Source organism: Notechis scutatus, chromosome 7 (genome assembly GCF_049901735.1).
Source record: "Notechis scutatus isolate UNSWTSFEM ecotype Mainland chromosome 7, rNotScu1.2, whole genome shotgun sequence".
Taxonomy (NCBI): Eukaryota; Metazoa; Chordata; class Lepidosauria; order Squamata; family Elapidae; genus Notechis; species Notechis scutatus.
Window position 1 is genome coordinate 3,867,501 of NC_142015.1, and position 12,500 is coordinate 3,880,000.

Genomic DNA, 12,500 nt, shown 5'->3' on the forward strand with positions numbered 1-12,500 from the left:
TTAATGCACATTGTCCCTTCTCTTCTCTTCTCTTCTCTTCTCTTCTCTTCTCTTCTCTTCTCTTCTCTTCTCTTCTCTTCTCTTCTCTTCTCTTCTCTTCTCTTCTCTTCTCTCTCTCCTCTCCCCTCCCCTCCCTCCCCTCCCCTCCCCTCCCCTCCCCTCTCCACCCCTCCTCTACCCCTTCCCCTTCATCTTCATCATCTTCACCTCATATTTTACAGGGATCTCAAATGTGGAAAGTTAATTTGCACATATCCCTACGACACTCCTTACACTAAACTTAACGTTCCCGTCTTGTATATGCCGGTGAAGAACGTTGTCTGTGTGTCCTTGGACCTTAACCATCCAGATGGCACACCGAACCCTATGATGGTGAAAGAGGGAACAAAATGCGGACTTGGTAAGGTAAGGAAAACCACTTGGATCAGGATGATGACAGTGATGTTCTAAGTAATACTAATTCTGCACTGGGCCATGTCACATTTTGGTAGTGCAAACATCTGGAGAAAAGCCGACGATCAATATAGATCAATAATATTTATTAACAATAATGCTTTCTGAGATGATACTGATACAACACCATCGGACAACAAGATCAGCTTATCCTAGGTGGATGAAATGAAGTTGGTGGATGAAATGAGATTGCCAGATTTCATCTACATGATGTCAACTCATAAAATATTTCTCTGGTCTTTTTAGAGTTGCCAACAGAAAGGGAGGGGGAAGCAGTGGGCAGCTTGCATTCCATAAATGTTTTCAAAGATAGTTTCTAGGTGACCGAAGTTTCTGCTGCGCAAAATTCTAACTGGAGAGTATGATTGATGACTCTTGGCTGTGGAGGTGTCCCATTGGAGAATATGAATTATGATACGCCCAGGGGGTGGGTGGGGGAAAACCAGGGTCAAGAGTGTCAGTGAATGATGTGTCTCAGAGTCAGCTACATCCAGGCAGTGCCGGACATGTTAACTCCCAATAAACCTTCTTTAAGTTTTGGAAGTTCGGCTCGAGACTCATGATTTAAATGGGGGTAACTGCCGGAATCCTGACAGTGGAAACATCTGGCTGTGTGACCAGCCATCTAAAAATCTGTCACTGGTCATCATCCACATGACAATATTTTGAATTAGGGTCAACAACAACAGCAACAATACCATCTTTCTTCGCATCTAGAATTTCAGACTTTGGCTTTCTACCAAGGGTTGGTCCTGAATTCGTCAAATATGGGTGCCTCCGAGCTTACATGTTACACATCTGTCCAGTGATGTATCAGTACCCTAGTAGAGGCTTAGGAGATGGAGATTCCTTAGAACATGACGATAATAGAGTTGGAAGGAACCTTGGAGGTCTTCTAGTCTAACCCCCTGCTCAAGCAGGAGACCCTATAAAGGATGCAAGTGACTAGCTGTCTTGCAACAAGGATGGGATTCAAAAATCCCAGCAATGGGTTCGCTGCCTGGTTGCCGGGTGGGCGTGGCCATGGTGGGCGTGGCCTACTGGAACTTTTAGGAGGGCCGTTTTTTTTACCTTCCCCAGGTTCCGGAGGCTTCCCTCAGGCCTCTGGGAGGGCGAAAATGGCCTCCCCCGGGTTCTGGAGGCCCCCCGGAAGCCGGAAACGGAAGCCTGTTTCCGGCCTTCTGGAAGGCCCGTTTTTTGCCCTCTCAGAGCCTCCGTGCATACCGTGCATTTACCTGTATCCAAAATGGGTCACGTGGAGACTCTTGGGAGGGGAAGGGTGGGCAGGGCCAGCCGGCCGGTTCAACTACCGGTTCGTTGAACCAGATGTAAATTGAACATCCGGTTTGCCCAAACCGGTCCGAACCAGTAGAATCCCACCCCTGGTCTGCAAAGAAAATAAATCCTTCCATTCCCCCATTTTCCTGTCCGAGCTGAAGAAGCTTCTTGGATGAGAAGCGAAATGTCTTCAAAGAAAAAAAATCTTTTTTTCCTCCTGAAAAAAAAAAAAAAAAGCACCCTTGGGACAAGTTCTCACGACGAGTTTCCGTCAAGTCACCACCTCTGAGCTGCACCTCACAGTATTATGTGGGGGGAGAACAATGAGAGCAGAGAGGGTTTTGATACAATGCCTTAACCTCCCGGAGGAAATGCAGCACATCAGTCTAACTAACCAATAAATGAAGCCTTTTGAAAAGCATTTCTTGTTTTAAAACCTGGAAAAAAATATTGTTCTTTGTAGATTTGCCTCAGACAAAAATGCGAAAGCTATGATGTTCTGAATAATGATTGTGATTTTAAGAAAAAATGCTCAGGACATGGGGTAAGTAAATAACAACAACAATAACAACAACAATAACAATAATATATTTCCCATGAAATGTTAAAAAAGGGGGAATTTCTTTCCAAAAGAGGAGATAGAGAGACTCTTGATCACGAAAAAGCCAGTTTGGAGTTGGAGACCAGGTTGGCCTAGTGCCAGAGGGGGGTTTCAAATTGGGGACCCACAGGCCGGATGCCTCACACGCAGGCCACGTGAAGGGGAAAAACATTGTGATCTATCACGAGACGGCAATGTGATGGCGTGAGTTTGAAACCCGTGGCCTGCCCTAGTGCAATGTTTCTCAACCTTGGACCTGAGGATGCTGCCATGATTGTAAGAGTGAAAAGCAGTCATAAGTCAAAAACCAGGCATTTTGCAATAGCAATAGCACTTAGACTTATATACCACTTTATAGTGCTTTACAGCCCACTCTAAGTGTCTTTTTCCCCCAACAATCTGGGTCCTCATTTTACCCACCTCAGAAGGATAGAAGGCTGAGTCAACTTTCAGCCTGGTGGGATTCGATTTGCCAAATTGTAGTAGGAGTTACTTGCAGTACTGCACCCTAACCACTGCGCCATCGGGGCTCATCAATGCTGATGTATCTTTGAATGGTCATTAAAGGAATAGTTGAAAGTTGAGGAACTCCATTCCATTCCACTCCATTCCATTTTCTTTCCATTCCATATTCCATTATTCTGTTCTGTTCTGTTCTGTTCCATTCCATTCCATTCTATTCCATTTTCTTTTCATTCTTCCCCTCCCTTCTTCCTTTCCTTTCCTTTCCTTTCCTTTCCTTTCCTTTCCTTTCCTTTCCTTTCCTTTCCTTTCCTTTCCTTTCCTTTCCTTTCCTTTCCTTTCCTTCCTTTCCTTTCCTTTCCTTTCTTTCCTTTCCTTTCCTTTCCTTTCCTTTCCTTTCCTTCCTTTCCTTTCCTTTCCTTTCCTTTCCTTTCCTTTCTTTACTTTACTTTACTTTACTTTCCTTTCCTTTACTTTTTTACTTTCCATTTTCTTTCCATTCCATATTCCATTATTCTGTTCTGTTCTGTTCTGTTCCATTCCATTCTATTCCATTTTCTTTTCATTCTTCCCTCCCTTCTTCCTTTCCTTTCCTTTCCTTTCCTTTCCTTTCCTTTCCTTTCCTTTCCTTTCCTTTCCTTTCCTTTCCTTTCTTTCCTTTCCTTTCCTTTCCTTTCCCTTTCCTTTCCTTTCTTTGACAACTTTTTCCACTCGCCAAAAGTATCCTCCCATTTGGAAGTGACTCTAGCTGAAAGATTTAAATCCATCCAGATTTTCTCTGATTGGTTTTCCAGGTATGTAACAACAAAAGAAATTGCCACTGCGACCCAGGCTGGGCTCCACCAGACTGCCGAATAAAAGGAAACCCTATGGGAGGAAGCATTGACAGCGGACTTCGCTATCTGGATTTGGGTCAGTCACTTGTTATCTTACAAGGACGTTCTCCAGCCAAACCAATCAATCCGGCCCTTCGAATGGTCAGAGGCCTGCCCTTTCTTTTGACACAAGTGTCTGAACTTTGATCATGTGACCATGGCACTGTATGGGCTGCTGCCGGTTCGGACCGGTTCTTGCAAACTGTTCTACTTACCATGGCTGCCCTAAATTGTAAGCTGATGAGGTTCAAATTGGTGTTGTTTGAACACCGTGCGAACACTGTTGTAGAGCCGGTTGTTCAACCAGTGGCAGCCCCACCACTGGACCATGGGGATGCTTCCATGATCGTAAGTGTTGAAAAAAGAATTGTAAGTCACTTTTTTTTCAGTGCTGTTGTAACTCTGAATGGTCACTAGAGTGAACTTGTCAGGATTCTGGCAGTGACCCCCATTTAAATCATGAGTCTCGAGCCAAACTTCCAAAACTTCAAAAGGATTTATTAGGAGTAAACATGCCGGCACTGCCTGCATGCAGCCGACCCTGAGACACACAATTCATTGTCACCTTTGACCCCTGAGTTTTCCCCCCACCTCCTGGGTGTATCGTAATCCATATTCTCCAATGGGACACATCCATAGCCCAGAGTCATCAATCATGTTCTCCAGTTAGATATTTGCACAGCAGAAACTTCAGTCACCTAGTCACTTTGAAAACATTTATGGAATGCAGTTTTGGTTTTGCAAGCGGCTGCACTGCTCTGCCCCTCCCTTTCCGTTGGCAACTCTAAAAAGACCATAGGAATATTTTATGAGTTGACAGAACTTTTGCAAGTCAAGGACCTATCTGTACAACTCACATTCCCACATTCCATGCTTTTTCTTGACATCTCCCAACGAGAGGACATGTATGATGAACACCTGATGATGTCATAATGCAAAACCTAACCCCATTGTATTGAATTCTGGCTTTGGACACCTTAAGTTATGGGTTTGTATTGTGACATCTGATTGCACCGTTCTCCACTTGCCCCTGATAGACACCTCTAAGGATTTCTCCAGACACCTGCCCACTTCTATCTGGATTTGGTTGTTTTTCCATGCATTGGCATGGTTGCCCAGCCGTCACAACCACAGAACCCATCCAGATTTATAGAGTTGGGTGAACTCTGTTTCTATCTATCCCGAAGGTGCTTTTTTTCAGGAGGCAACTAGACTTTTCTTCTGAAGACGTTTTGCTTCTCATGCAAGAAGCTTCTTCAGCTCTGGATGTTGGGGAATGGAAGGATTTATATTCTTGCAGACAGCTGGTCATTTGCATCCTTTGAGAGGGTCGTTGAGGCCACTTGGAGGTTTATCTGTGTCCTCAGCGTCACCGGAGCGGTGCAAATGGGTGTGTGGTGGAGTCTTCTTGAAACGGCTGAAAGGACTTTCTTGTAGACTGGAGATAGGCAATGCCGTATCCCTCCTGCTCCGTTGAGAGAGGGCTGTTCATCGTTGACGCCGATGGCTTCTTTCTATCTAGATATTGAAAAAAAGGCCAGGGAAGACAGTATGCGGACATGGATCCTGCTTAGCATTTTCCTGTTCCTTCCCATTATTATTGGAAGCACCCTTTTGGGTGTCAAATGGAAACGTATCAAAAAATCTTGCTTCGAAGATGACGACCTGGATGAGGATTCTGAGTAAGTTGCTTTGAAACAGGGTCGACCTTCAACCTTCCCGAAGGGTTCAGTGATTTTAAGAAAGGTGTACGGGTGGCAGGGAGGGTCAAAAAAAAAAAAAAGTCAAGATGGCAGCCACCACGTCCATAAAAAGAGTGGTTTTGCTTGGGGCAGTTCCCTGCCTCCCCAACGCCATGCAGGGAACATATTTCTTTTACAAGTATTTCTTTTCTTCTAAGTCTACCCTTGCAACGTTAAGAAAATCACACAGTTTGAGCAACTTGCATTTTAGGTTGCATGATAGGTCAGAAATGCAAAATTAGGTTAAAGGTCTGTTAAAATCATGTCCTTTCCCTTTCTTTAGCTGAACGGAACTGCTTAACTTGTGTTTTTTAATTATCACAATTTTTTTCGGGGGGGGGTGTGTGTCAATATTTCTACTGATTTGGGCTAAAACTGAAAGGCCGGTGAAGTAGAATCAACAAAAATGGTATTTTAGCAGACAGGCGTATGTTTAGAATTACAGAATAATGTTTCTGAGGCCAGGAATGGATTTTTAGCCCCAGAACTGAATTTACAGTTTTTTTTTCATCGACAAACTTTCCGCTCCTCCCTTCCCTGAGTTCCGTGTGGCCCAACCTAACATAGAACTTTTAATATTTGCTCCCAAACTGATGCAATAGTTAAGGCCCTAGGCTAGAAACCAGGAGACTGTGAGTTCGAGTTCTACCTTAGGCACAAAGCCACCTGGGCGTCCTTAGGCCAATCGCTCCTTTTCAGCCCTAGGAAGAACGCAACATCCTTCCTGAAAAATCTTGCTAAGAAAACTGCAGGGTTTTTGTCCAGGCGGATTCTGAGAATCAGACCTGATTGAATGGGGGTGGGTGGTGGGTGGGTGGGGGAACCCCCCCATTTTTTTTAAAAAAAAGTTGAAAGTGAAAATAATTGATGATAGCAAGAGACTGTGAGTTCAAGTCTTGCCTTAGCCATGAAAGCTGACGGGGTCATTTTGAGCCAGTCACTCTCTCTCTCTCAGCCCAGATAAACTCACAGGGTTGTTGCTGTGGGGAAAACATGAGGAGGAAGGTGCGTCGGATATGTTTGCTGCCTTGAGTTGTTTATGAAAGTAACAAAGGCAGGCAAGGGTGGGAATTCAGCCGGTTCGGACTGGTTCAGGTGAACCGGTTGCTAATTTTACACCTGGCCCGCTGAACTGATATTTTCAAGGACAGGCTGGCCCCTCCCACCTCTCCCCATGCCTCCCAGGAGTCCCCACCTGTCCCATTTTGGAGGCCAGATAAGTGCAGGGCCTGCGCAGAAACTCTGGGAGGGCAGAAAAACGGGCCTCTTGGAAGTCCGGCCTTCAAAGGGCCTCCGGAGCCCAAGGGGAGGCCATTTTCGCCTCCGGAGCCTGGGGTGGGTGAAACCATCCCCCCCACTGTGGTGCAGGAGGCTGAGTAGGCCATGCCCACCATGGACGGCACTCAGCAACCCTGCAGAGAACCAGTTGTTGAAATTTTTTTAAAATTAAATATACACAAAAAAGAAAGAAAAAGACATTTAAAAGAAACAATGAACACGGTGCAATCATCTTAACCCTCATAGTTGTCTTATATCGCCAAGTCATATAAAAAAATAGTACATATTTACATTCTACATACATAGTATATAATATATACATAAACCTTAATCGTTTCTTATTTTCTTGATCCTTCCTTTTTTCCAACCTGTGATAAAACTCGTCCCATATTTTGTAATAATCAGATTCATCCTTATCTTTTAAAACTCTTCTGTCCATTTATCCATTTCTGCGCACATCCAAATTTTCCTCGTTATTTCTATTTCATCTGGAGTTTCCTTACATTTCCAGCTAGTCTTGCCACGCCCACCCAGCAACCGGGCAGAGAACCGGTTGCTGAAATTTTTCAATCCCACCCCTGAAGGTGGGATATTTATTTTTTATTTATTTATTTATTTGATTTGCCAATTGTTTACAAGATAATAAGTATAAGTGTATACATAGTTGTGAATACATGAAATGGGTACATATAAGAAAAATAAAAGAAGAATAAGAGAAACAATAGGACAGGGACGGTAGGCACGTTGGTGCGCTTATGCATGGAGACATTAAATAAAAATCATCTTGATTGCTATGGCAGCTCTAGCAAAAGACGGCAATACGGTGAATGTATTTTCAAAACGAAATCGGAATAATGGTTGGGTCACCTATACAAAACGTTGTAACTCTCTCTTAAATCCTCTTGACAGGTCTTATACTAGATCAGAAGAGAGTAACACATCGGAAAAAACAAGGTAAGCCTTCTAGAAAAGTGGGGTGGGCAACCTCCAATCTAGAACCCTCTTTGGCCTCTGGAAAAGGGGGAGTTTATTTTGCAAGAGCAACCGCTGCCTTTTTTTTCCTATTCCGTTTTAATTCTAAAAAAGGCAGAAAGGAAGGATTGTAAAATCCAGATGCATGGGATAGCAAATGTTCCTGGACTTTCTCTACCCCTTCTGGTAGAATTGGTATCTCGGGGGGTGGGGGAGCTTTTATCAATCAGCCTAAGAAAGGGATGTGTGTGTGTGTGTGTGTGTGTTTTCCCCCCTTCTCCTTATTTACAAAACAACAAAACAAACAGTTGTCGGACGGCTAATTCTCGTCATTTACTTTTACTAAGACTTTTTAAGTTTCAGCTAAACAGACCTGATGCGAGCAGAGGAAAATTACACAGCAGCTCTCCAAGGAAGAAAAGAGAACGCAAGATCACTGCGCATTCATGTTCATGCCATCTAATAAATCACGGTTTAAAAGTATGAATGATTGACTTTTTAGGTTCCACTTTAGTACGGGTGTGGGAATGGTGCGATGGCCTAGAGGCGGAGCCCTCGCCTCACAATCAGAAGGCTGTGAGTTCGATCCTGGGTAGAGGCAGATATTTCTCTCTCTGGGCACACTGAGAAATATATCTGCTGAACAAAACTCCGCATTGGCGACAGGAAAGGCATCCGGCCAGTAAACACCCAGCTGCATTGAGTTGCCTAGACCAGGGGTCCCCAACCACTGGTCCGTGGACCGGTAGCGGTCCGTGGAACATTTCCTACCGGGCCGCCGGTTTGCTGGGCGCCGCCATCTTGTTTGACGAGAAAGTGCTTCCGGGTGAGCTTTTCCGGTTGGAAAGCGGCATTTGGGTCCTGAAGGAATCCTCGCGCCTTAGTTTCATCGAAGGGGGGGGGCTTCGAACGAAACTAAGGCACGAGGATTCTTTCAGCACCCAAGGCAAGGCGAGCCGAGCGACCGTCCCGAAGCCGTCCCGAAGCAAAGTCCATCGACAAAGGTACAAAGGAGGAGTTGAAGGTGGCGGGGAGAAGCGGGGGACGGCTGGCTGGCCGGTCGCTCGGCTCGGCTTGCCTTGACATGCGTGCTGATGCCGGTACCGGGCCGCGGATCATTTTGTGATGCAGGTACCGGGCCGCGGCACAAAAAAGGTTGGGGGCCACTGGCCTAGACTCCATCCCGCAAGGGATTATGGGGTCTTTCAATGAGGATGGTGACTTTAGTATGGATGTGGGCCACACACCTCCATTATTTTTTGGTCAGCTTTTTGAGCAGCTACAATATATATCTGCTGAAAAAAATATGTTCCGCATTGGCGACAGGAAGGGCATCCCACCAGTCAACACTCAGTTCCATTCAGTTGCCCAGATTCCACCCCACAAGTGATTATGGGGTTGTTAAAAGAAGAGGACGATAAAAGCCCGCAGTACCAAAAGTCTGTAAGCGCATTGCGTGTGCCCTTTTGCAGTTAAGAGTTGTCCTCTTGCTATCCCCAAGTAACTCCTGTGTGCTTCACAATCCTTTTTCTCCAGGAAAGACACCTGAAAGTACAGGTAGTTTTCGACTTACAATAACTCATTTAGTGACCATTCAATAGAATAGAATAGAATGGAATGGAATGGAATGGAATGGAATAGAATAGAATAGAATAGAATAGAATAGAATAGAATAGAATAGAATAGAATAGAATAGAATAGAATAGAATAGGGAATGGAATAGAATGGAATAGAATAGAATAGAAATAGAATAGGGAATAGAATGGAATAGAATAGAATAATAGAATAGAATAGAATAGAATGGAATAGAATAGAATAGAAATGGAATAGGGAATAGAATGGAATAGAATAGAATAATAGAATAGAATGGAATAGAATAGAATGGAATGGAATGGAATGGAATGGAATAGGAATAGAATAGGGAATAGAATGGAATAGAATAGAATAGAATGAATAGAATAGAATAGAATGGAATAGGGAATAGAATGGAATAGGGAATAGAATGGAATAGGGAATAGAATGGAATAGGGAATAGAATGGAATAGAATAGAATAGAATAGGGAATAGAATGGAATAGAATAGAATGGAATAGAATAGAATAGAATGGAATAGAATAGAATAGAATAGAATAGAATAGGGAATAGAATGGAATAGAATAGAATAGAATAGAATAGAATAGAATAGAATAGAATAGAAATGGAATAGGGAATAGAATGGAATGGAATGGAATGGAATAGGGAATAGAATGGAATGGAATAGAATGGAATAGAATAGAATAGAAATAGAATAGGAATAGAATGGAATAGAATAGAATAATAGAATAGAATAGAATGGAATAGAATAGAATAGAATAGAAATGGAATAGGGAATAGAATGGAATGGAATGGAATGGAATAGGGAATAGAATGGAATAGGGAATAGAATGAATAGAATGGAATAGAATAGAATAGAATAGAATAGGGAATAGAATGGAATAGAATGGAATAGAATAGAATAGAATGGAATAGAATAGAATAGAAATGGAATAGGGAATAGAATGGAATAGAATAGAATAATAGAATAGAATAGAATGGAATGGAATGGAATGGAATGGAATAGAATAGAATAGAATAGGGAATAGAATGGAATAGAATAGAATAGAATAGAATGAATAGAATAGAATAGAATGGAATAGGGAATAGAATGGAATAGGGAATAGAATGGAATAGAATGGAATAGAATAGAATAGAATAGAATAGAATAGAATAGGGAATAGAATGGAATAGAATAGAATAGAATAGAATAGAATGGAATGGAATGGAATAGAATAGAAATGGAATAGGGAATAGAATGGAATAGAATGGAATAGAATAGAATAGAATAGAATAGAATGGAATAGAATAGAATGGAATAGAATAGAATAGAATAGAATAGAATAGAATAGAATAGAATAGAAATAGAATAGGGAATAGAATAGAATAGAATAGAATAGAATAGAAATGGAATAGGGAATAGAATGGAATAGAATAGAATAGAATAGGGAATAGAATGGAATAGAATAGAATAGAATAGAATAGAAATAGAATGGGGAATAGAATAGAATAGAATAGGGAATAGAATGGAATAGAATAGAATAGAATAGAATAGAATAGAATAGAATATAGACTAGACTAGACTAGACTAGACTAGATTAAACTAGACTAGAATTCTTTATTGGCCAAGTGAGATTGGGCATACAAGGAATTTGTCTTGGTGCAAATGCTCTCAGTGGACATAAAAGAAAAGATTCATTCATCAAGAGTCAAGAATCATCAGGTACAACACTTAATAATAGTCATAGGGTACAATAAGAATAGAAATAGAATAGAATAGAATAGAATAGAATAGAATAGAATAGAATAGAATAGAATAGAATTAGAATTTTCTTTATTGGCCAAGTGTGATTGGGCACACAAGGAATTTGTCTTGGTGCAAATGCTCTCCGTGTATACATAAAAAAAAGATACATTCGTCAAGAGTCAAGAATCATCAGGTACAACACTTAATAATAGTTATAGGGTACAATAAGCCATCAAATCATATTAGGAAACGGTCGATATAAATCATAAGGATACAAGCCACAAAGTTACAGTCAAACAGTCACAAGTGGGAGGAGATGGGCGATAAGGAATGATGAGAGGTTAATAGTAATAGTAGAGCAGACTTTGTAAATAGTTGGACAGTGTTGAGGGAATTATTTGTTTAGCAGAGTGATATAGCTTTTGTGGAAAAACTCCCCTTGTGTCTAGTTGTTCTGGTGTGCAGGGCTCTATAGCGTCGTTTTGAGGGTGGGAGTTGAAACAGTTTATGTCCGGGATGTGAGGGGTCTGTAAATATTTTCCCATTCCTCTTTTGGACTCGTGCAGTATACAGGTCCTCCAAGGAAGGCAGGTGGGTAGCCATTGTTTTTTCTGCAGTCCTAATTACCCTCTGAAGTCTGTGTCAATTCAAAGTTATCATTTTAATTTCATTGTACACATGTGCATTGACAATATACGTTTGATTTGATTTGATAATGGCACTGAAAGAAGTGACTTATGAACGTTTTTCACACTTATGACCATTGCCGTATCCCATGGACACATGATTAAAATTCAGATGCTTGGCAACCAACTCATACTTACGACTGTTGCCGTGCCCCAAGGTCATGGGATCTCCTTATGAAGACCTTTTGACAAGGAAAATCAACGGGGGAAGTCAGATTCGGTGAAAAAAACGAATCCCCAATTTAATGACTGCATGGATTCGCTTAAGAAATGCAGTTAGAAAGATGGGAAAAATGGGGCAAAATTCACTTAGCAACTGTTTCACTTAGCAACAGAAATTTCGGGCTCAAAAGGCCAAAAGGTCGCAAAAGGGGACATGACCCAGGACACTGCAGCTGTCATAAAGATGAGTTGATTGATATGTGTCTGAATTTGGATCAGTGACCATGAGGCTGCTGCAATGGTTGTAAGTATGAAAAAAACGGCCGTAAGTCACTTTTTTTCAGTGCCGTTGTAATTTTGAACAATCACTAAATGAACTGTTGTTAAGTTGAGGACTACCTGTAGGGCCGTTGTTGGGAATGGCCATGATGCGTTTTCAATGTATTCCAAAATCCCCGCAAAATTCAGGACCAGGATTATCTGAACATACTCAAAAGGCACTTTTTCAAAAGGCAACTTGTTTCCCCCGCCCCCCAAAGAAGTGGTGGAAGTGGAGGAGGAGGAGGAGGAGAAGAAGTGGGGGGAAGACGGAGGTGGAGGAGGAAGAGACGGAGGAGAAGAAAAGGCAGGAGAGGGGAGGAGAGAGGAGGAGAGATGAGGAAGGAGGGGGAGG

At 42.2% G+C, this 12,500-nt stretch overlaps 1 protein-coding gene across 1 annotated transcript in view; it reads left to right on the forward strand.

The window, feature by feature from the left end:
* Positions 1–8,088, forward strand: part of LOC113425898 (disintegrin and metalloproteinase domain-containing protein 32-like) — a 32,017-nt gene extending 23,929 nt beyond the window's left edge. The window contains exons 16-21 of the mRNA XM_087969810.1: positions 222–405; positions 2,195–2,275; positions 3,589–3,706; positions 5,192–5,351; positions 7,599–7,643; positions 8,019–8,088. Coding sequence (XP_087825936.1) covers positions 222–405; positions 2,195–2,275; positions 3,589–3,706; positions 5,192–5,351; positions 7,599–7,643; positions 8,019–8,028 — 598 coding nt within the window. The 3' untranslated portion in view covers positions 8,029–8,088. The remainder of the gene's footprint in view (positions 1–221; positions 406–2,194; positions 2,276–3,588; positions 3,707–5,191; positions 5,352–7,598; positions 7,644–8,018) is intronic.
* The last annotated feature ends 4,412 nt before the right edge of the window (positions 8,089–12,500 follow it).